This window comes from Gopherus evgoodei, chromosome 1, assembly GCF_007399415.2.
Source record: "Gopherus evgoodei ecotype Sinaloan lineage chromosome 1, rGopEvg1_v1.p, whole genome shotgun sequence".
NCBI lineage: Eukaryota > Metazoa > Chordata > Testudines > Testudinidae > Gopherus > Gopherus evgoodei.
The window spans coordinates 261,916,681-261,937,580 of NC_044322.1; the positions used below are offsets into that span (position 1 = coordinate 261,916,681).

Sequence of the window (20,900 nt, forward strand, 5' to 3'; positions counted from 1 at the left end):
CTAATTCTTTCAAAAAGCAGCAAGAACTACCCTTCCGACTACAGCTCTGGAGATGGGCATCTATTTTAATATTGCTTCCAAAATGGTCCACAAGAACTGATAGTATATAGATGTGTAGTGTTACCAATAATCACTGCAGACTGTGTTGTAAATTGTTGTTTATTTTGGCTCATATAAACCAATTACGTGCGCTATGCTGTAGAACCAAAACAGCTAGTTTAACATGACTAATGAGTCTTGCCGCCTTGGCAAACGTATGTCCTTGTTAGTGCAGTAAAGTACAACGTACAGCTTATAATAAGGCTACTAATGATACTCTTAAAAAAAACCTTCAGCCATTACAATGCCTAGAACAGAAAAAGAGTAAACCACAAGATGTAGTCTAATAACCTAAAGTACCAAAGAAATATAATTTGTGTGTAGCATACTTTTAATTCCTAAACTTTCTGGTATGTTATCCTGCTAAATATGCAAGATGTACAGACAGAACCTAGGACTACTTTGGAGGTTTCTTTAGTTCACAATTATAAAGTTGCAAAGGTACATTTTTGCATAACAGCATCAAGTTTTTAATGTGTCCTTTTAATCCTCTGATGTCATTATTGGTGGAATTTTGTGATCCATTTTGCATTAATGCTAGCTATGGTACACAGATTCATATTCACCTTTTCCAAGAGGTAAACATCTATTAACCTCCGTACTGCTGTAGTCTTGCATTTTATAATACTGCCTTAGTGTTAGAAAAGCAACTCTCACTGCAATGAGGTTAAGGAGGATTCGAGCAGACATATTAATAGTTTCTGAGGAAAGAATCCAGTTTGCAATCTCTTCCATTAAGAACAGGAAAAAATAGGATTATCAAGTTCACTAGTAACATTATTGAAACAATACATGTAACAGTTTGATTAATAGGAACTCTTAAATTGGAATTTTAAAGGAACAGACTTATTTTTCCATGGCTAATGGCTATAATTGTGTCATGTTACTTAGGTGCAAGTTGTTTCTTCACTGAGCCATCAGAATAACATGGACTGAAGAGACTTGCGTACAGTTGCCATCTCTTGCTGTTGCTGTTACGAGAAAGGAGATAACACTGAACAAATGCAACATTTAGGAAAAAAAATTCATCAGTCTGATATATTGAAAGAATTAAAAGTGAATGTTAAATGATTTTTCTACTTAATGTTCTGTCTTTTCATTTTTAACTGTTTTCCCCCATAAATCAATGCTAATACTTACAGTGTCCATCATGATTTTCTTTTGCAACATAGCCATTTCTTTGCGAAGTTCATTTTGTGCACCTGCTAGAAGGTTTTCATGATTTTTCTCCAGTTCTTCCATACTCTAAATGATAGAAATTAACTTAGTATAAAACTGCTAATATTTATTCTCAGTTTTGATTTAAAACTCCCCCGCCCCCCAAACCTAGATTTCCAAATAAATCCTATTCACAAACCATACACCACTGGTACCACAATCACTACAGTTCCAAACTGACCAGACAGCCACACACCTCATTTAGAACCTGAAATATGCAATCAGGCAGGAGAGAGAGAGAGACACACATACACACACAAACGAAATACAGTACATTACTGTGTTAAATGTAAACTACTAAAAAAAAAAGGGAGGGGGGAGTTTAAAATGTTTTTGACAAAGTAAGGAAACTGTTTCTGTTCCTGTTTCATTTAAATTAAGATAGTTAAAAGCAACATTTTCTTCTGCATAGTAAACTTTTCAACTTTCAAAGCTGTATTAAGTCAATGTTCAGTTATAAACTTTTGAAAGAACCACCATAACCTTTTGTTCAGAGTTACGAACAATCTCCATTCCCAGGATGCTTGTAACTCTGAGGTTCTACTGTATCATAATTAGCAAGTTACAGCCTTCACAAAGGGGATCATAATTTCATCTTCTATAGTTATCCCACAACTGGAATTTCCAGTTTACAACAATATACTGAATGTTGATTAGACTACCAACACCATGTAAAATATCTTACTTGTCTAGTAGTGGGTTAAAAGGGTACTGCATAAAGTTGACTTGGTGAGAGTAGAGCATGAAACTGAGTAACAACTGAAAAGGGCATCTTGTAACAGTGGTGTTTTAAGAAAACAACTACATGCTGAACTCTAACAGAAGCCAATGAGAGCTACAGGTGTAAAGTGCCACTAATAATCAGTGCTGAGATATATGCCTCTTTCCCCTCCTCTTGTATTCATAACTTAAATGCCCTGCACACTTTTGCATATTATTTGGGACCTGTAATCCTGCAAATGCTTAATATTGTGCATAACTTTAAACATTAGTTGTTCCATCAAGATAAGTGGGGCCACTCAAAAGCATGAAGTTAAACTTGGATGTAAAGGTGTGCAGGATTTGAGTCCTGATTTTATTTGGAAGTTCAAGCACTACCACAATCTTTTATTCCATTCACTTTGCATCTTAAATAGTAACTGTAATTTGTCTTTCTAATTTTAACATTGCTTTTATATGACATGTTAACTGAAAGTTTGAAAGTACTAAGGTATGGTTAAATACACTTTTATTTCAAGTGTGTTCGTCAAATATTAAGATGATAGGTAACTAGGTTTTAGTTTTGGTTTCTGTTTTAGCACTAGGGCAGGGGTAGGCAACCTATGGCACGTGTGCCGAAGACAGCACGTGGGCTGATTTTCAGTGGCACTCACACTGCCTGGCCTGGCCAATGGTCTGAGGGGCTCTGCATTTTAATTTAATTTTAAATGAAACTTCTTAAATATTTTTAAAACCTTATTTACTTTACATACAACAATAGTTTAGTTATATATTATAGACTTATAGAAAAAGACCTTCTAAAAAGGTTAAAATGTATTACTGGCATGAGAAACCTTAAATTAGAGTGAATAAACAAAGACTTGGCACACCACTTCTGAAAGGTTGCCGACCCCTGCAATAGGATATGAGAGCACCTGTTTTGTTTTCATGCCAACTCTTGACATTTGAAACCTACTCTAAACTAGACCTGGTTGAAACTGACAGTTTTCCTGCCAAAAAATGAGATTTTGTGGGGAAATGTCATTTAACAAAACTTCAATTTTGATGTGAAATTTTGAAACAAAACAAATTTCCTCTTCAGTTTGGTTTTTCCCCTCACTCCCTTTTCTACTCTAACACTTAAAGTCTTCCTCAACTTTTTAAAAGTCAAAGGGGGGGGGGGGTTTGAGAATTCTGGACATTATTCATTTTACTGCAGTCAGAGGGGGAAAACATGAAGTTTGTTTTTCTACACACAAAAAAAAATGAAACAAACCCCCCACAAAAAAAACACACCCTCCACATTTAAAATGTTTAATTACATTTTTTTCATTTTGTTGAGTAGGTCTAGTCCAAATTAAATTTCATTTTTTCTCTCTCTTTTTTTGGTAGCTATGTTCAATTTTTTTCAGAATGGTTATTAACTTTTAAATTAGTGTAAAACTAATACACTATATAGTAACTTTTTAACATAACCAGATTCATCATGTTCAGCTAACTATGAAACTAACCTGTTGCTGACCACAGAAATTGCAACAACACAAACTCGAGTACTGCTGAAAACTTTTTATTTTTAAATTGTCTATGGTAGCAGTTAAACTGTTTTCTGTACCAGAGCTCAGGGAAATGTAGAACAGTGGTATCTTGAAAACAGATGGACCTATTCTGTGGTTTTAAATCAGCTTTGATTAAAAAGCCACATACTTGGTTTAAACTAGAGAGATACTATTTATATTATTCATCTCACCTATATTCCAGAGCTATGTTCACCTGGCTTCTGAGACGGGAAAGAAGGTAAAGATACAAGACTCTTCTTCATTCAAAAGTTAGCAGATCTATCTTATTTTAAATAAGTAGTGACCACTTTACAGTAAGAGTACATCTATAAATTGTATATGAAGGTTTAATAAGTGATGTTTTAATAACTTAGATAATCAATTGTTAAGAGTCCATAATCTATTATACATATTACTTGTCTGTAATGTATTTAACGTCTGTTAATCATTTATTAACCATTTATGTTGAGTATGTTTATAAAGTGTGTACCACACTTTCAATGTAATATTAAAATACATAGTAAACCAACAAAACCCCAGAAAGTCAGTTAAACTGAAGTGAATATTAACTGCCCCAGTTGGGCCCATTTTCACAGAAGACCCCTATTTTGGACTGACTTCTGTTGCCGGCATCAAAGTGCATACTCAGTTTTAATATTGGTTTATCAAAAGTAATACCCATTGTCCTATGTTTGGAGAACTCACCCAATGAAGCATAACTTCTTATCATAAAAACTATTTAAATTTTAATTTATTTAAAATGAGTATTTATCTTTCGACAAATAGCTATTTGTAAAAAGATTACTGACAATGCGTAGCACTATTCTGGTAGCCATTCACTCTTAATGAGACCTCTACCTCTAACACAAGCATAACAAATGCTAAATTTTGACTTATGCTTTTTTGTGAAATATTACACTATTTTATTTAAAAGAAGAAGTGTTCATAACATTAATCTAACGCCTAGTCTTCACCCAGAGACACATTGGTTGAACTACAGTTGTGGTTACTCTTAATTTGATTTCAATCTGATTTATCAGTTTAGCTTACACTGGTAAATGTACAGATGCAAGATAAACAAATATAAACAGTTTTAATCAGATGTGTGTGCTCACCCAGTGGTTTGACTGGCTTAATTAAATCACTTTTTAAAACAGATTTTAGTTATGTGAGTACAACTTGGATATTTAGACAAGACCTTCATGGAAAATGGAACTATCCTTGCAGGTTCCAAAATACCACTACACAAACATTCTTGATTAATTAAAGGAACCATGTGTAAGGCTGCCTTACTAGTATCATCCTTAAATGGATTTAAATTCAATACTTATTGTAAAATATAGCGAATTTTAATCCTATTTAACTGTAAATTTCAATGCAGCCTTACCTACGGAGTCATTAAGAATCCCTCTAACAGAATCATGGTCTAACTTTAAAAAAGGTATATATACTGGACCTTTAAGAACTGCTCATACAGCTGTTTAATTGTTTTCAGTCTCTGACTCTGAACTATTCTTGCTTGTTGAAAAACCTTCTGTTGCTGTCGAAACATATTCTAAAGCACAAAAAAGAATCTTGTTAATTGACAAGCAGTAGTTAGGTCAATGCTGTCAGGGTTCAAAAGTATAAGTTTCCCCTTCACTGGAAATCCACGTTCTAGAATCTGTAACATGGTTCTCTGGTAGAAAACGGATGGCAAGAAAGAGGAAATGCTGTCCAAATCCATTCTCTAGACCTACGTTGCTGTCAGGGGACAGCACAACTTGCAAACAGAAGAGGAACACAATTTCTTCCAAGTAATCTGAACTGGTGCAATGTGCTCCCAGAGTAATTGTGCCCTTCTGCCATTATATAGCTTCCTTCCCCCATTATTAGAGTGATTGCTCTTGCTCTCTGTTCCTTGTGAACAGGATCGGATGTAAATGCTGTAATTCCCCAATGTCATCCTACCCTACAAAGACTTGGCATCGCTTCCCTATTTCCATCCCAAGCATAATGTTCCAGTCTCTCTTACCCTATCCCACAGTCTCTAGTGATATGGGTGGAAACTTGCCCATATATAGTTGGACATTTAGGGTCTGCTCTGATCTTCCATGAGAACCTTGCATCTCTGTACTGGGTCAGCATGTGGCTCCTGCACACGAGAAGCATTTACCTCTAGATTGATAAGGCTAGGGAGAGACACTACAACATCAGATAGTCCTTATCACCTCTTCAGTTTGCAATACATCTGATAATTTATAAACATTTTACACTTGGGAAGTCCTAAAAAACAAAAGAAAACTTTAAGACACAGGTAGTCCCCAACACCATATGTTTTGTCCGAAATTCACCTAAAGTGTGTTTATACCTGTGAGAGGTTGGTGTCTAACAAGAATAATTATCACTTGTGAATGTATTATAAAACAAATGTATCAAACAGTTGCCAGGCTAGAAACAAACCGCTAGTTTTTCTTCCTGTTCCTCTGCTTTCTGCATGTCCATATCCCATTGTTGAAATAAAGTCAGGAACTGCTGGGAATACTCCTGGTTGAGCTTCTGTCTATAAATACATCACAATAACATCTAGAGTTAATTGATCATTTATGAAAAGTGCTATATATTATCATCCCCATTTTACAGGTGGAGAAACCAGTTGGCCTGGTTATTATAATTGTAGAGCCACTAATGCCAGAAGAAAAACTTTAAAACATTCTGTTTATAAATAATATGTTTATATAGGATTAGAAGATGAAATCCCCAAATGTGGGTTTCTTTGGGTGGAGGGTTTGGAAGTGGGAAGAGGAAGGTCTATTTTGTTGAAGTTGAAGACCTGGGGCTTGCATAATTTTTCTACCAGTATGTCAGGAATGGCACAAAATAAAGACCTAAGCTACTTTTGCTCATTAAAATGTTGAAATATGACTCTAAAAGGATTCTGGGTTCATCAATTTGAAAAATTAAGAAGATAGACATTTGTTTATAGGTAAACTAATGTCATTTAAAGTTATGTATTGGGCAGAGTGCATTTAAATACAACGACCAGGTAAATACCTAAATCAGAGCAAATACTATCAGAAATATCCAACTTGTTCTGATTTTTTTAGGGAAGTTTATGAAAAAAATTAGGGAGGTTACTTGGACCAGTGGCAAGTGCCAAAGGTGCAAAGCCAAGTACAAGTAGAGGGGGGCTGGCTAGAGCTTTGAATGCTTGCCATGCATTTTAGATGCACTTCTGTGCATGTTATAATTATCAAGACCCTTCTGTCTCCCTCCCCGCCCCCACAGAAACTGGGACCTCTCGCTCTCCATTTCCCCTCTCCCCATAGTAACTGGGACCTCTCCTCCACGTCTTGTCCATTGCTAAGAGGGTAGGAGAATTGGGTCCCCAGGAACCACCTCTAAACATGGAGAAGGGGAGGACGGGCATTAGGAAAGCTGCCCTACTATTCCACATAGGGCTCTCAATTACATTGGCCACTCTCACAGTTGAATCTTTGGCATAAAAACAAGAAGGTAGGTTTATACTGATTCACAGGAATTAAAATAAATTAGCGATTAATACATTGTGTGTGCATGTACAGTATTTTATCAATGCAGTTTTAAAATACCAATATGATAAACCAGGGGCAAGTCGACACTACCACATTACATCGATGCAGCTGCACCTCTGTGGCGCGCCTGGTGAAGACACGCTATGCTGACAGGGGAGTGCTTTCCTATCGGCATAATTTCTCCACCTCAACAAGAGGTGGAAGCTATATCATGGGAGAGAGTGTCTCCCGCCAACATAGCGCACAGTGTGTACAGCACTTATGTCGATGTAACTTACATCTTTTTCACACCCCTGAGTGACGTAAGTTACATCAACTTAAATAGTAGTGTAGACCAGCCCCAGGAGTGAGTTATGCTAGTCCTTCCAAATGAGTGCCAATAAAACCTTCGTATCATATTGTTAAATATTTTGAACATATGTTATAGGTGGCTGAAATATTTTACTAGTACCGTTTTTCACCTTCCTTTGCCTTTAATGCCTGTCTCTGTGAGTAATTAAACATGCCTCAGAGAGAAATAAAAATAATGAATTAATAGATAAAAAAATTCAAAAGTGACCTTATATTAGTTTTCAGTACATAATAAAATTTATGAGTAATATTTTTTAGTTTGTAAAAAGCATTTGACTTTTTTTAAAACCAAACAATCAAATCTTACTGAAAACACCTACTGGAAATTTTTCAGTTTTAAAGTGGAACAAAATTCTGATCAAAAATAAAATTTTATGTTTGCTCATAAACTTTCATGTCAAATTTCTCTTTCATAAAATAAATGAGATGTGTTACTCCATTACTGCTGATTTAAACAAAGCAGACACACCTAACCAGATGTTTGGGTAGAATGTCCCTTGGAGCCCAAGTAGATATGACACAATTCCCTGATGCTATGACAGTAGATTCTGTGGTCCAAAAAATAGGGCTTTGGAGCTGTGCTCCGGCTCCGCTTCGGCTCCAGGCAAAAACCTGCAGCTCCACTGCTCTGGAGCTGCTCCAAAGCCCTGCCAGAAAAACATATTAAACAATTTTTTTCCAGCAGTAACTGTGACTCTTACCTCTGTTCTTGCTGTGTTTTCCAAACATGTTCAATTTTCTGGTTACTGGTTTTAAGAGAAGCCTTAGTATACATTTCTAATCTTTTCCTCTTAGCCAAGAGAGCCTTGTTAATGTCAGCTGTATTTAGACAAATAATAATCAGAAATTGTATTATGTATTGCAACAGACCTACTATGCATTTTATTAGGAATTTCAAAATATTTTACTATTACCATTTTTTTATATAACTTGTGCGTTAGTGAAGCACACACAAAGTTTTGCAATTTAAAAATTGCTCATATGACTTGGGCTGCTGACTCTTAAAAATACGATTTATTGAAAAAGCACTGACTAAAACTGTTTTGGAAAAATATTTATTAAAGTTATATGGATTTAAGTAGCAAAAGTGTGGGCCTACCACCACTGTCAAAATCTTTTAAATGAATATAAGTGGTAAACAATTTCTTATTCTTCAAGCACATTAAATAACTTTAAAAAAGGATGGTTTGAGTAAACATCACCATTTTATTGTGACATATATAAATTTGTTTGGAAAGTTATTAAGCAAATTACAGGTATACCCAATTTTATGCCTGTAACAATCACTTTGTTCCTTCTGCTATAAATTACATCAAGGCTATATCAGCTGATCTCTTATTGTCCCTCTATACTGACTCAGACTGATGTCTCATTGCTAGCTCCATTCTTAACTATTATTTCTATGCAGATGGCATTATCTCTTTCTCGCAACACATTTTCTGATTACTCCATATCTCGTTCTTTTACCTATCTTTAGTCTACATTAAACTAAATTAAATTCCTATTATTTAATTACTCAAAGACTGAAGTTATCTTCCTGTTAGACTGCTCTGACTACCAGAGCATTCTTATATTTACCTCCAAAGCAAGAAGTCTTGGGCATTTTTAAATAGTTAATTTATGCATAAGGGAGGTCCATAAGATCCACTCCTGCTCTGAGGCCCACATACAAAAGATATTTATTCTATAAGACATCTATTTATATATGATATAAAAATAAAATTATTACTCAACCAACTGTTGAGTAGATGTCATCTTGTTGTCATGACCCTTCTTTCCTGTCCTCTTCCCACTTCTTTTTGCCCCTTTGTTTCACAATGTGTTAATTTATATAATAAATTTATGTCCCTGTTTTCTTACACCCCTCCTACATTCCTGATTTTCAGTTTGCGTCTTCACCGTGACAAAAAGGGGAAGGTGAGAGGGATAGCTTTTTCACTCATACTGCCCTGCCACTCTGGAACACTCTCCTCTAAATAACTGCATAAGTTCTTGTCCTACTTCATCTTTAAAATCTTCCTTTCTACTTTAGACTGTGATTGGTATTAAACTCCACTCATGTATCCTTCCATTCTGTCTTCTCTGATCATTAGTCTATAAGAATACTTGCATCTTCACTATGTTTACATTTTAGCACTTCTCTTGTATTGTTCCATTTATACATGTCAGTTGTCACTACGTGCTGGAAAGTGGCTGTATCCAATGCTATAAAAAGCGATCATTTTACTCTTCATCTCACATTAAACCTTTGATACTTTAATTAAAGCTATTGTTATAAAAAAGAGTTCGACTAGATACTTTCAATGTTGTTTCTTAAACATTAATATTTCTTAATTCAATACTATATTAATAATATTTTAAAATATACTTACCTCCAAATCGTTCCAACATAGTCTGTACTTCACCCCTACAAAATATTGTGTTTCAAAAACTTGATATGACTATTTTTATATAAATGACAATAGAATTAGATCCATTGTATATACCTCAAAGTTTAACTGTCTAGTTAACATCTATTGTATTATTATTTGTAACTGCTGACAAAATTGTCACTGTTGTACAAGACAGAAAATGATAGCAGTACATGTGCTGAGGAATGTACAAGCTAAGAGAAATACACACACATGATAGGCTGCAACAGGAAGCCTAGAGACAGACTTGCATGATTTTTCAGTTATAGTTTTCTATTTAGTTAACTTACTAGGGACAAGGGAGTATTCAGTCTGTAAGGGGATATGTTTGAGGAAAAGACAGTGAATTGGTAAACCAAAATTAGGAGAATTCTATATATAAGAATGATAAGGGACATGGGAAGAGATAAATGTGCCATCACGGTTGGCATCACTGGAAGAGCAGAGGGTGATGATACAAGATAAGGTGCAAGATGTAGACTGGGGTGGATTTGTATAGCACTTTTAAGGAAAAGCCAAGAAGATTAAACAGGTCTGTGTGCAAGTAAGGAAATAACTGAGAGATTAAATAAGGGCATGACATTCTGGGCAACAGGAAAGGAAGATATCTCTTGTTTACATGCATCTTTTCTGTAGGGTACCATTTTCTTTGTGCCATATAAGAACTGGTTTCTATCTCAATCCCTCAGACTTCACAGACTGGAATCTACTATCACTAAGACTTATTCCAACTCTGTATATTTTCAAACATAAGCCTCAAAAGGCTGGCTTTACTTATAAAAATAATTGAATCTTTTCAGGTAGTAATGGACACATTTAATTTTTGAAGCATTACTGTCATTCTCAAGCAAAATAAGAATTGGGAAGAGGTTCAGCAAAATGATAAAACTGTTTAGGATGGAAATCAAACTACCTTTGGAAGAAAGCAAGAATTTTGAGAAGCCAGAAAACAAATATTAATAACTTTTTTAGCTGATAGTTACAGCTATTCAAAGGTTGGCATTGCTATATAAAACAGAGAATTTTTCTGTTTTTTTAAACATAACTGTAGTCTGGCCTACTTTACCAATATATTACTAATGGATTTTACTGTCTTTAAAAAAATATCTGACTAGAATCTACTAGAAGAAAAACAGACGTTAAATTTCAGTAATTAATATCTATGTGGAAATTTTTTCTTAATAAACATAACATTTTTAAGCAAATTACCCCACATCTTCTTCAACTACCGCATGAGGAGTCACTGATGGTCTTTTTTTTCCATGTTTTTCAATTCCTGGAGTGTCACCTTTATATATTAAAAACAAACAAAACAGACACCACTTACAAAATATTTTGCTGGAAATTATTTTACTTAAAGTGATAATAACTTATGCATAATCCTGCTTTCTTACAAATCTCATCATATAGGATTTCCAGTCTTGGGTTTTAGCTCTCTAGCATGAAACAAGCTGGAACTCCTCTAGCTCTTAAAACTATGGCTATCTGATGCACTGGAATCTTGGACACAAATCCTTCCCCAGTGTTGAACTGGCACTGCCTCAGTTCCTTCTATAACCTCCTCAGTCAGTTCCTAAATGCTCAAGCAACAACAGCTCGCAAAACTGAACATTTGCTAAAATTCACCACAATCATCTCAAAAACGGAAATAATCTAAACTTTAAAAAACACAAATCACTTACATTGGAAACCTAAATTTGGAGAGGAAAAGAGGTGAGTGAATGGTAATACTGTGAAATTTGCTCGTTTAAGCAGGGCCGGCTCTAGCAATTTCGCCGCCCCAAGCTCAGCGGCACGCCGCAGGGGGCGCTCTGCCGCTTGCCGGTCCCGTGGCCCGGTGGACCTCCCGCAGGTGTGCCCGCGGATGCTCCACTGGAGCCACGGGACCAGCGGACCCTCCACAGGCATGCCTGCAGGAGGTCCACCGGAGCCCCCTGCCGCCCTCCCAGCAACCGGCAGAGCGCCCCCCACGGCATGCTGCCCCAAGCATGCACTTGGCACACTGCGGCCTGGAGCCGGCCCTGCGTTTAAGTAACTATCCCTTCTTTAAAAAGATTCCAAATGCACAGGATTTTCACTACTGTAGAGCAAGAAACCTGAGGGCTATCTTGCACTGGAACTAGAAATATACATTGCCGAAAATGTATTTATGAATGCTTTCACATTTCTTAAAAAACAGTATGAGCCACAGTCCAAAGCGTCACTAGACATTCCGAAGAACAACCAACTCTAGGGAGTGGGAGAGCTTGAGTACCCTTTCAGAAATATTGTTAATATAGACCAACAAAACACAAAATGGAGACTTTTTTCTTGAGGCCAAAATCAAATACTAGCTGCAGCGCCTCAAGTACATATATACAGAAGAACTCTGTGATTGGTTGAGTTTACTTTAAATTATTTAAACTGGAACAATGGAAGAGAGGAAAAACTAATAAAGGACAGAATGTGCCTGTCAAAAGACTGCATCCAAAAGAGATGACAAAATCAGCTTAGAGTTCCTGGAGAGAACATCCTTATAGACAGTGTTCAGAAAGTAACTGAATGAGAGATATTGGAGGGAACTGAGGTATGGTGAGGGAATGAAACACTGGGGAGGGACTCATGCCTAGTGCCAGTGACTCTCAGCAGAAAAAAAATCTATAAACTAGGGCAATGGTTTTCAACCTGTGGTTCATAGATTCCCTGGGGGTTCACAGACTATGTCTAAGGGGTCCACGAAAGGTGACTATGAAAATTAAGCTTCAGATCTCAGAAAAGTCATTCTGTTTTTCTGATAAATCAAAAGTATGTGAATACCCCCATCTCAGGTCAAAACCTGGAAGCACTATCATTACCACAGAAACCCACACTTTAGCGCCCTTTCTCATTCTGTGTCAAATGCTATGCCAAGCAAGCACAACATTTATAGTTGAATTCTGTTCAGTTAGCTGTCAGTCTAAGACTTCTATGACAGGGGTGCATAGACCACAGGTTCAATTTCCAAATGGGTCCACACCTCCATTCAAAATTTTTTAGGGGGCTGCAAATTAAAAAAGGTTGAAAATCACTGAACGATGGAGTTTCAGGCTCTCCCACAGTAGGAAGGTGAGATCAAAGTAAGGGAATCCTGGTGCGATACCTTTAAAGATTATTCTGCTGTTAGCTCTTTTGGACATCAACTAACCTGCTAACAAAGCTAGCTGAAGGAGAGTAAGTACTTCTTAAAATATAGTTATCATCAATTGATTTTCTGACATGACATTATACAGAAGTAGAACCACAACTGTGTAAGAGGAGCATTTCCAGTATCTGTACAAAACTTCTCTTTTGAAATCAGTTTTGTTGGCATCTGATGAAAATTCTGTAAAAATATATTTACACAAAATAATTGTTTTGATATATAATATGCGAGGGACCACAGTTAAATGGTAATTACGCATTTAAACAATGAGATGATTGCAGAATTTGTGGCATGCCACTCAGTGACTAGAAAACTATATCATCGGCTGTTTGCACAAACTAACTCTGTGCAAAAACCTTTCATTTCACTCTGAAGGGCTGCCATCATTGGTTGGTCAATTCTAAATTAAGTCCCATCATTGTATTTTTCTAACAAAGCATGTCCCTTATGACAAACTACACTTTCCCAAGGCAAAAGCAAGAACTCCTTTACTGGCTGGCTTCTCTCTCCTTCCTTCTCTTTCCCCTTTCCTTCCTTGTTATCTATCTCCTCTTCAGGCTACCCTCTTGCTCTCTCACCCTACTTCCTCAAGACTTCTGCCCATTTTTCTTACTGTTTTTCACTCTCTGCCTCTCCCTTCTTTTCACTGCCAGCACCACAATCCAAATCCAAATCCCACCCTTTGACATGAGAACACTTTCCTTGCACAGCTAGGTACATCAATTGGCACCTGATCTGTGCATCCTTCCTTACATCCTTTTGTCCATGTGGCTCAGACAGAGCAGGATGGAGAACAATGTCAAGCTTAACCAGAGAAGAAGAGCATGTTGCTCTTGCTTCAGCAGTGCTTCCATGTCATCAATGGCCTACTAAGAACCACAAAACAAGAGCACCATCTTGGAGACTGAAGGACAAGAGGGAGTTACAAAAATCTTATTCTATTACAGGCACCAACAATAAACCTCAGACATATAATCGCATACTACATGGAGCTGTTCCATTGTTTTAAAAAGTTCTCTCCAGGTGATGGTCAGTCAAAATCTTTAACTTAGAAGTCAAGCTATCAGTAGCAAAATTATGAAACCTTATTAAATTAGGTAATCACTGTGACATAGAAACTACCTTGTTTTTATTCACCATCAGAAATGTCAACAAGAAACAGCATTATACTGTATCACTAATCTTTCAGTAATTTTAAATATATATTTATATAGACAGATAGATAGATAGATACACACACACACACTCTCTCTCTTAATAAAACTTGATGAAAATGATTTCATGGGATATACTGCACCTTCCCTAATATCTTCTTCTGATCCACTCAAGTTTTTCTTTTCCTCTTCTTGAAAGTCATAGGCACATAAGGCTTGATCTTCCTGTATTGGTTTACCAGCTTTCCCTGAATGCTTTCTTCCAGATGGTGCCATAATCAGCGGCTTTTTCTCTACTGTAACAAATATACTGTATTTGTAACCACTTCTTCCCATGAGTTTTTAAAGAGTAAAATTTCAGTGATTCCTACTGGAAATACATACATACATTCATTTTCTGTATTACTTTAATTTTTAGCTACACTTTGTAGACTCGGTTTCTAGTGTAGTTTGCATAAAGTAATACAATTGTATTTTTAAAACATTGATAGTGCCCCTGTAAATATATGGCATGCATTTAGTTACTCAAAGCATTAGAGTTGTTATGTATGCCTTTGTACAATAGTCAAAATGACACATTTTGAAGAAAAGTTATTAAATATTGTTAAAAGTATGTGTATGCTAAAATGACATTAAAAACCTTTTTTAATGCTTCTTGTTCAAGAAAATAACATACACATATAGTAAAATGTGTGAGAGCGCATGGCTGTACTAAAATACTAAATTACACGATCAGAATCTGGCTGTGGAGGTATTTTAGCCCACATAAATGATTTTCAAGCCACCCTTTGGGTACTTCTATGTATAAATGTGTCACGGTGATCTATACTTTTAAAAATTCCTTCAAAATAAAAAAAATAAAAAAATCAAGGTACTTGAGGTAGAGAAGGATGAAAAAGGGGAAATAAAAAGTAGTCTTAGAGTAGTCCTTCGTCCAAACCTGACTGTAGAGGGAAAAGTGTGACCAAGTCAGTGAGTTGCTAGATCTGGACACAATTCAACACAGGTAAGAGTGTCACCCACACCCCAAGCAAAGATAATTTTGATAATTAAATTTTTTTCCACTGAGAAGAAAACATGTGAGCCTACAGCAATGACAATCTAAATGAGATCTCAAGTAAAAGATTCAGTATCAATAAATTACCTCTACACAGTACCTTCCATCTCAAAAAGTGTTGAATAAACAAACAGATATCAACTGCTGTAATCCTGTATAAACCAATTTAAACAAGATGACCCTATCCACCCAACTCAAACTACCACACCATTGCATATTTCAAGACTCCATAAACAGGAAGACTGTAAATCGACTCCTATATTACTAAATTGTTTAACAAGCCACCATTCCCTTCACTCTAACGCTCTCTCTGAATTCCCATTAAGGATGAGTTTACCCCAAGGTTCCATTTAAGGTTGCTAACTTTCTACTCGCACAAAACCGAACACTCTTGCCCCGCATCCTGCCCCATTCCTACTCCAAGACCCCGTCCATGCCCCCCCCACTCCTTCTCTGAGGCCCCACCCCCCTCACTCCATCCCCCACTCACCCTGTTGCTCGCTCTCTCCCCCTGCCCAATCACTCACTCATCTTCAGGGGGCTGGCTCAGGAGGCTGGGGTGTGAGAGAGGGTGAGGGCTCTGGCTGGGGGTGTGGGCTCCAGGATCAGGCCAAAAATTAGGACTTCAGGGTGCAGGAGGGGACTCCAGGCTGAGGCAGTAGGTTGGGAAGCAAGAGGGGGTGAGGGCTCCGGCTGGGGATGTGGACTCAGGGGTGAGGTCAGGGAGGAGGGGTTTGAGGTGTAGTGGGGGGGCTCCAGGCTAGGGGATGGAGCCAAGAGGTTTGGAGAATGTGAGGGGGCTCCGGGCTGAGGCAGGGGGTTGGAGTGTGGGAGAAGGTATAGGCTATGGGCTGGGGGTGTGGATTTCATGGTGGGGCCAGAAATCAGGCATTGGGGTGCAGGATGGGGTTCCAGGTTGCAGGGGGGTGAGAGTTCCAGCTGGGGGTGTGGGTTCTGATGTGGGGCTAGGGATGAGGGATTTGGGGTGGAGGAGGGGCTCCGGCCTGGGGCTGAGAGGTTCGGAGTGTGGGAGGGCGATCAGGGCTGGGGCAGGGCAGCAAGCGGGGGAGGTGAGTGCTCCGGCTGAGGGTGCGGACTGTGGGGTGGGGCTGGGGATGAGGGGTTTGGTGCAGGAGGGTGCTCCGGGCTGGAATTGAGGGGTTTGATGGTGCAAGGGGGATCAGGGCTAGGATTTGGGGCCCAGGTTTGGGTCACGAGTACAGGCTCTGGGCAGCGCTTACCTCAAGCAGCTCCCAGAGGCAGTGGCATGTCCCCCTCCGGCTCCTACATGGAGGCACAACTGGGTGGCTTTGCGCCCTGCCCCGTCCACAGGCACTGCTTCTGCAGCTCCCATTGGCCATGGTTCTCAGGCAATGGGAGCTGCAGGGGCAGCGCTTGGGGCGGGGGCTGCATGTGGAGCCCCCTGGCTTCCCTTATGTGTAGGAGCTGGAGCGGGCACATGCCAAATGTTTCCCGGGAGCCACACGGAGGCTAGCAGGGAGCCTGCCAGCCATGCTGCGTGGCGCCACCAACTCGACAGTCAACAGCCCGGTCAGCAGTGCTAACTGGAGCCGCCAGCATCCCTTTACAACCAGGTGTTAAAGTCGAAAACTGGACACCTGGTCACCCTAGTTCCAATCCAGCTCCCACCGACTTCAAAGGAGGTTTGTTTGAGCCTCAAGAGCATATCTCATAAGAGCAACACTTACAGGTTCTGAAAGAAATAGAAGTATAATACTAATAAAATGCATATATTAAATCCCTTGAAAATTACTTTTTTTAAAAAATGAAGGGAAATTAAAAAAACCTATGTTCATGCACATTAAGGTTGAGGATTCAAAAGTTAAGAGTCCCCCAGCAATATCTCAAACATGTAGAACCTCCTACTTTAGTTTTCGCTCTTAATTTTATATCTTCTGTTATACTTTCTCTTGAAAATATTTTTTACCATAAAACAAATGGACACTATGTGCAACATGGCCTAATTATACTGCTATAGGAATCTTAAAAGTTTGAAGATCAAACTTTCTGTGCTTATGACTCAATTTCTATATTGTAAAATGTTTTATCGGGTTTTTTTTAAAGTACATAGTGTATGAAATTTTTTTTTTGAAACTTTTCATGATAGAGGTGCCAGTTTTGGTTGAATGTATTCATGGAGGTTTCATCACATGACATAATCTTTTATTCCTGGAAACTCCAGAACAATCCTAGTGGATTGGTAACCCTATCCCATGATAAGAGACCCCCCAAAAATCATCTTAAAGCTAACCCTCACACGAGAAAAAACTTTGGGAAAAATCTGAAATTCTCAACTTGTCTTTTGGTTTTCAGATGCCCAAGTTGACATGGGTAAGAAAAGTCAGGCAGATCAAGTAATGAGGCTTCTCAGCGTGTGGGTCTGGTGCCAAAAACCTGGTCAGCGAATAGACTGCAACTGTAGGAGTTGTGGGGGTTCCTCAGTCAGGATTTATATTTACTAGGGCTGTCGATTAATCACAGTTAACTCATGTGATTAACTCAAAAAAATTAACTGCGATTAAAAAAATTAATCATGATTAATCGCACAGTTAAACGATAGCATACCAATTGAAATTTATTGAATATTTTTGGATGTTTTTCTACATTTTCAAATATATTGATTTCTATAACAACAGAGAATACAAAATGTACAGTGCTCACTTTATATTATTATTACAAATATTTGCATGTAAAAAATGATAAAATAGTATTTTAAGTGATCTCATACAAGTACTGCAGTGCAATCTCTTTATCGTGAAAGTGTAATTTACAAGTGTAGATTTTATTTGTTAGATAACTCCACTCAAAAACAAAACAATGTAAAACTGTAGAGCCTACAAGTCCCCTCAGTCCTACTTTGTGTTCAGCCCATTGCTAAGATAAACAAGTTTGTTTACATTTACAGAAGATACTGCTGACTGCTTATTTACAATTTCACCTGAAAGTGAGAACAGGCATTCGCATGGCCCTTTTGTATCCGGCGTTGCAAGGTATTTATGTGCCAGATATGCTAAACAGTCCTATGTCCCTTCATGCTTCAGCCATGACTCAGGATGACATGCTTCCATACTGATGATGCTCGTTAAAAAAATAATGCATTAATTCAATTTGGGACTGAACTCCTTGGGGAAAAACTGTATTTCTCCTATTCTGATTTACCCACATTCTGCCATATATTTCATGTCATAGCAGTCTCGGATGATGACCCAGCAAATGTTTGTTTTAAGAACGCTTTCACAGCAGATTTGACAAAATGCAAAGAAGGTACCAGTGTGAGATATCTAAGGACAGATAAAGTACTTGACTCAAGGTTTACGAATCTGAAGTACCTTCCAATATTTGAAAGGGACAAGGTGTGGAGAATGCTTTCAGGTGTCTTAAAAGACCAACACTGAAGAGGAAACTACAGAACCCAAACCACCAAAAAAGAAAATCAACCTTCTGCTGGTGGCATCCGACTCAGATAATGAAAATGAACGTGTGTCAGTCCGATCTGCTTTGGATCGTTATCAAGCAGAACCCATCATCAGTTTGGACACACGTCTTCTAGAATGGTGTTTGAAGCATGAAGGGACATATGGCTCTTTAGTGCATCAGGCATGTAACTATCATGCGAGGCCAGCTACAACAGTGCTATACAAACGCCTGTTCTCACTTTCAGGTGACGTAAACAGGACATGGGCAGCATTGTCTCCTGCAAATTGTAACCAAACTTGTTTGTCTGAGCAATTGGTTGAAGTAGGACAGAGGGCACTTGTAGGTTCTAAAATTTTACATTGTTTTATTTTTGAATGTAGTTATTTTTTGTACATAATTCTATATTTGTAAGTTCAACAGTCATTATAAAGTGCTTACAGTACTTGTATAAGTGAATTGAAACATACTATTTCTTTTGTTTTTTTTACGGTGCAAATATTTTGTAATAAAAAATAAAGTGAGCACTGTACACTTTATATTATGTGTTGTAACTGAAATTAATATATTTGAAATGTAGAAAACATCCAAAAATATTTAAATAAATAGTATTCTATTATTAACAGTGCAATTAAGCACAATTATTTTTTTTAATCGCTTGACAGCCCTCGTATTTATTATTGCTTTGTGCTCAAGGACACTCTGTGGGGCAGGAACTACTGCACTCCCTCTAGATAAAGCAGTGGTAGTCCATAGAAAGACACCGAGTCAAATCTGGATTACCAGATGCTTTTGAACAGAACTCAAAATCTATTTACTCATTTTCTCTGGCGCGTGGAGCTTGACTTTGCCGTGATGAGAAACGTGGGACCTTGACAAAAAAAAACTAACTCTCTCTGAGCTAAAGCAACCCCGTCCCCTTCATACAGCCCTGCCCTGCCCTCTCCCCGGGGGCACAGTCACGGATCCAGGCACCCCAGTCTCACCTTCCCGCAAATGGGGGGGGGGAAGTTGGGACTTTATTTATTTCTCTCCCCTCACAGATCAGACTCGCTCACGTGCCCAAGCCCGTGTGAGACTCCGGCCCCCACGGAAGGGTCCTGCGTCCCCCTCAGAGCGGCACCCGGCGAGAAGCGGAGCGCGCCCGCAGCAGCGCGAGGCGGCGCAGGCGGTTACTACCGGGCAAAGGAGGAGCCCGCAGCCGGGAGTGAGAAATGCTTCGCCCAAGGAGCTCCGGCCCCGAGACCGCGTCTCCCCGGCCTGGCCCCGGCGCCCCTCACCGCACGGACCCAACGCAGCCGCCGCCGTCTCCCGTCCCAACGCGCCCCGGCTGCACAGACCAGCCTGGCGCCGCTGCCCAGGAGACGAGACCCCGCGAGAAAAGCCGGGCTCGCTCCCTGCGGGAGAGGAACGTGTGATCTCTTCCCACCCCGCGCGCCCTCCGCCAGCGTCCCCACAACTCCGCCCCGCGCCCAGATTCCTTCAGGCCCGCCTGTCCCCCCCACCCCCCTGCTCTCCCCACAGCCCAGCCTCTCCATCCCCCCTCCCTGATCCCCCCCAGCCTGTCCCCCTCAACATCCTCCCTGATCCCCCCACAGCCCAGCCTCATCCCTCTGCCCAGATCCCCCACAGCCCAGCCTGCCTATCCCCCCCACATACACCTTGATCCCCCCAGCACAGCCTCGCCCTCCCTATCCTCCGTTCCCCGCAGCTCAGCCTCTCCTTCTCCCCATCTACTCACAGCCCAGCCTCTCCACTCCCCATTCTAATTCCCTCACAGCCCAGCTTCTCCATCCCCCCCATACACTGATCCCCCAGTTGAGCTTCTCAGTCCCCCCCACACCCAGATCCCCTCATAACCCAGCCTCTCAATCCCTGCCACACTTAGATCCCCTAAAAGCCTAACTTCTTTCTCCCCCCCCCCGCCTCCCAGTCATCAGCAGTCATCAGCTCTAAACCAATTGGAGCAGGACAAAAACAGCATAGGGCAGTATGTGCCTTCCCTGCTCTAGCACAGAAACCTAGTCTCTCAACCCCCACTGGGGCACACTCACTTCAGTGCTTAGGGGAGCTTTCACAATACAGTTTTGTCTCCAATAGCTAGTCATCCCTCCCTCTTCCCACTCCTCCCCCAAAAGGCGAATCCTGGTGCTACTCGTTCCCCACCTGTGCCTGTGTGCTCCAGAACATTGACTCACGCAAAGAACCTGGGTAAAGGGACTGAATA

At 39.4% G+C, this 20,900-nt stretch overlaps 2 protein-coding genes across 5 annotated transcripts in view; one reads left to right on the forward strand and one right to left on the reverse strand.

The window, feature by feature from the left end:
• The window catches only part of CHPT1 (choline phosphotransferase 1), a 39,687-nt gene extending 38,516 nt beyond the window's left edge, over positions 1-1,171 (forward strand). For all 3 annotated transcript variants that reach the window (XM_030544306.1, XM_030544312.1, XM_030544319.1), the window contains one exon: positions 991-1,171. In XM_030544306.1, the coding sequence (XP_030400166.1) occupies positions 991-1,035 (45 nt within the window). In that variant the 3' untranslated portion in view covers positions 1,036-1,171. The remainder of the gene's footprint in view (positions 1-990) is intronic.
• On the reverse strand, positions 979-19,872 carry SYCP3 (synaptonemal complex protein 3). Of its 2 annotated transcripts, XM_030544336.1 has the most exons (9): positions 19,660-19,872; positions 14,325-14,477; positions 11,077-11,155; positions 9,829-9,863; positions 8,158-8,275; positions 6,015-6,114; positions 5,029-5,127; positions 1,240-1,344; positions 979-1,070 (listed from the first exon to the last, which is right to left on the reverse strand). In XM_030544336.1, the coding sequence occupies exons 2-9, from the start codon at positions 14,455-14,457 to the stop codon at positions 1,017-1,019; spliced, it is 723 nt and encodes a 240-aa protein (XP_030400196.1). In that variant the 5' UTR covers positions 14,458-14,477; positions 19,660-19,872; the 3' UTR covers positions 979-1,016. The 2 variants fall into 2 exon arrangements, with proteins under 2 accessions (XP_030400196.1, XP_030400188.1); XM_030544328.1 differs by lacking the exon at positions 979-1,070 and having other exon boundaries at positions 1,173-1,344.
• Between the last annotated feature and the right edge of the window lie 1,028 nt (positions 19,873-20,900).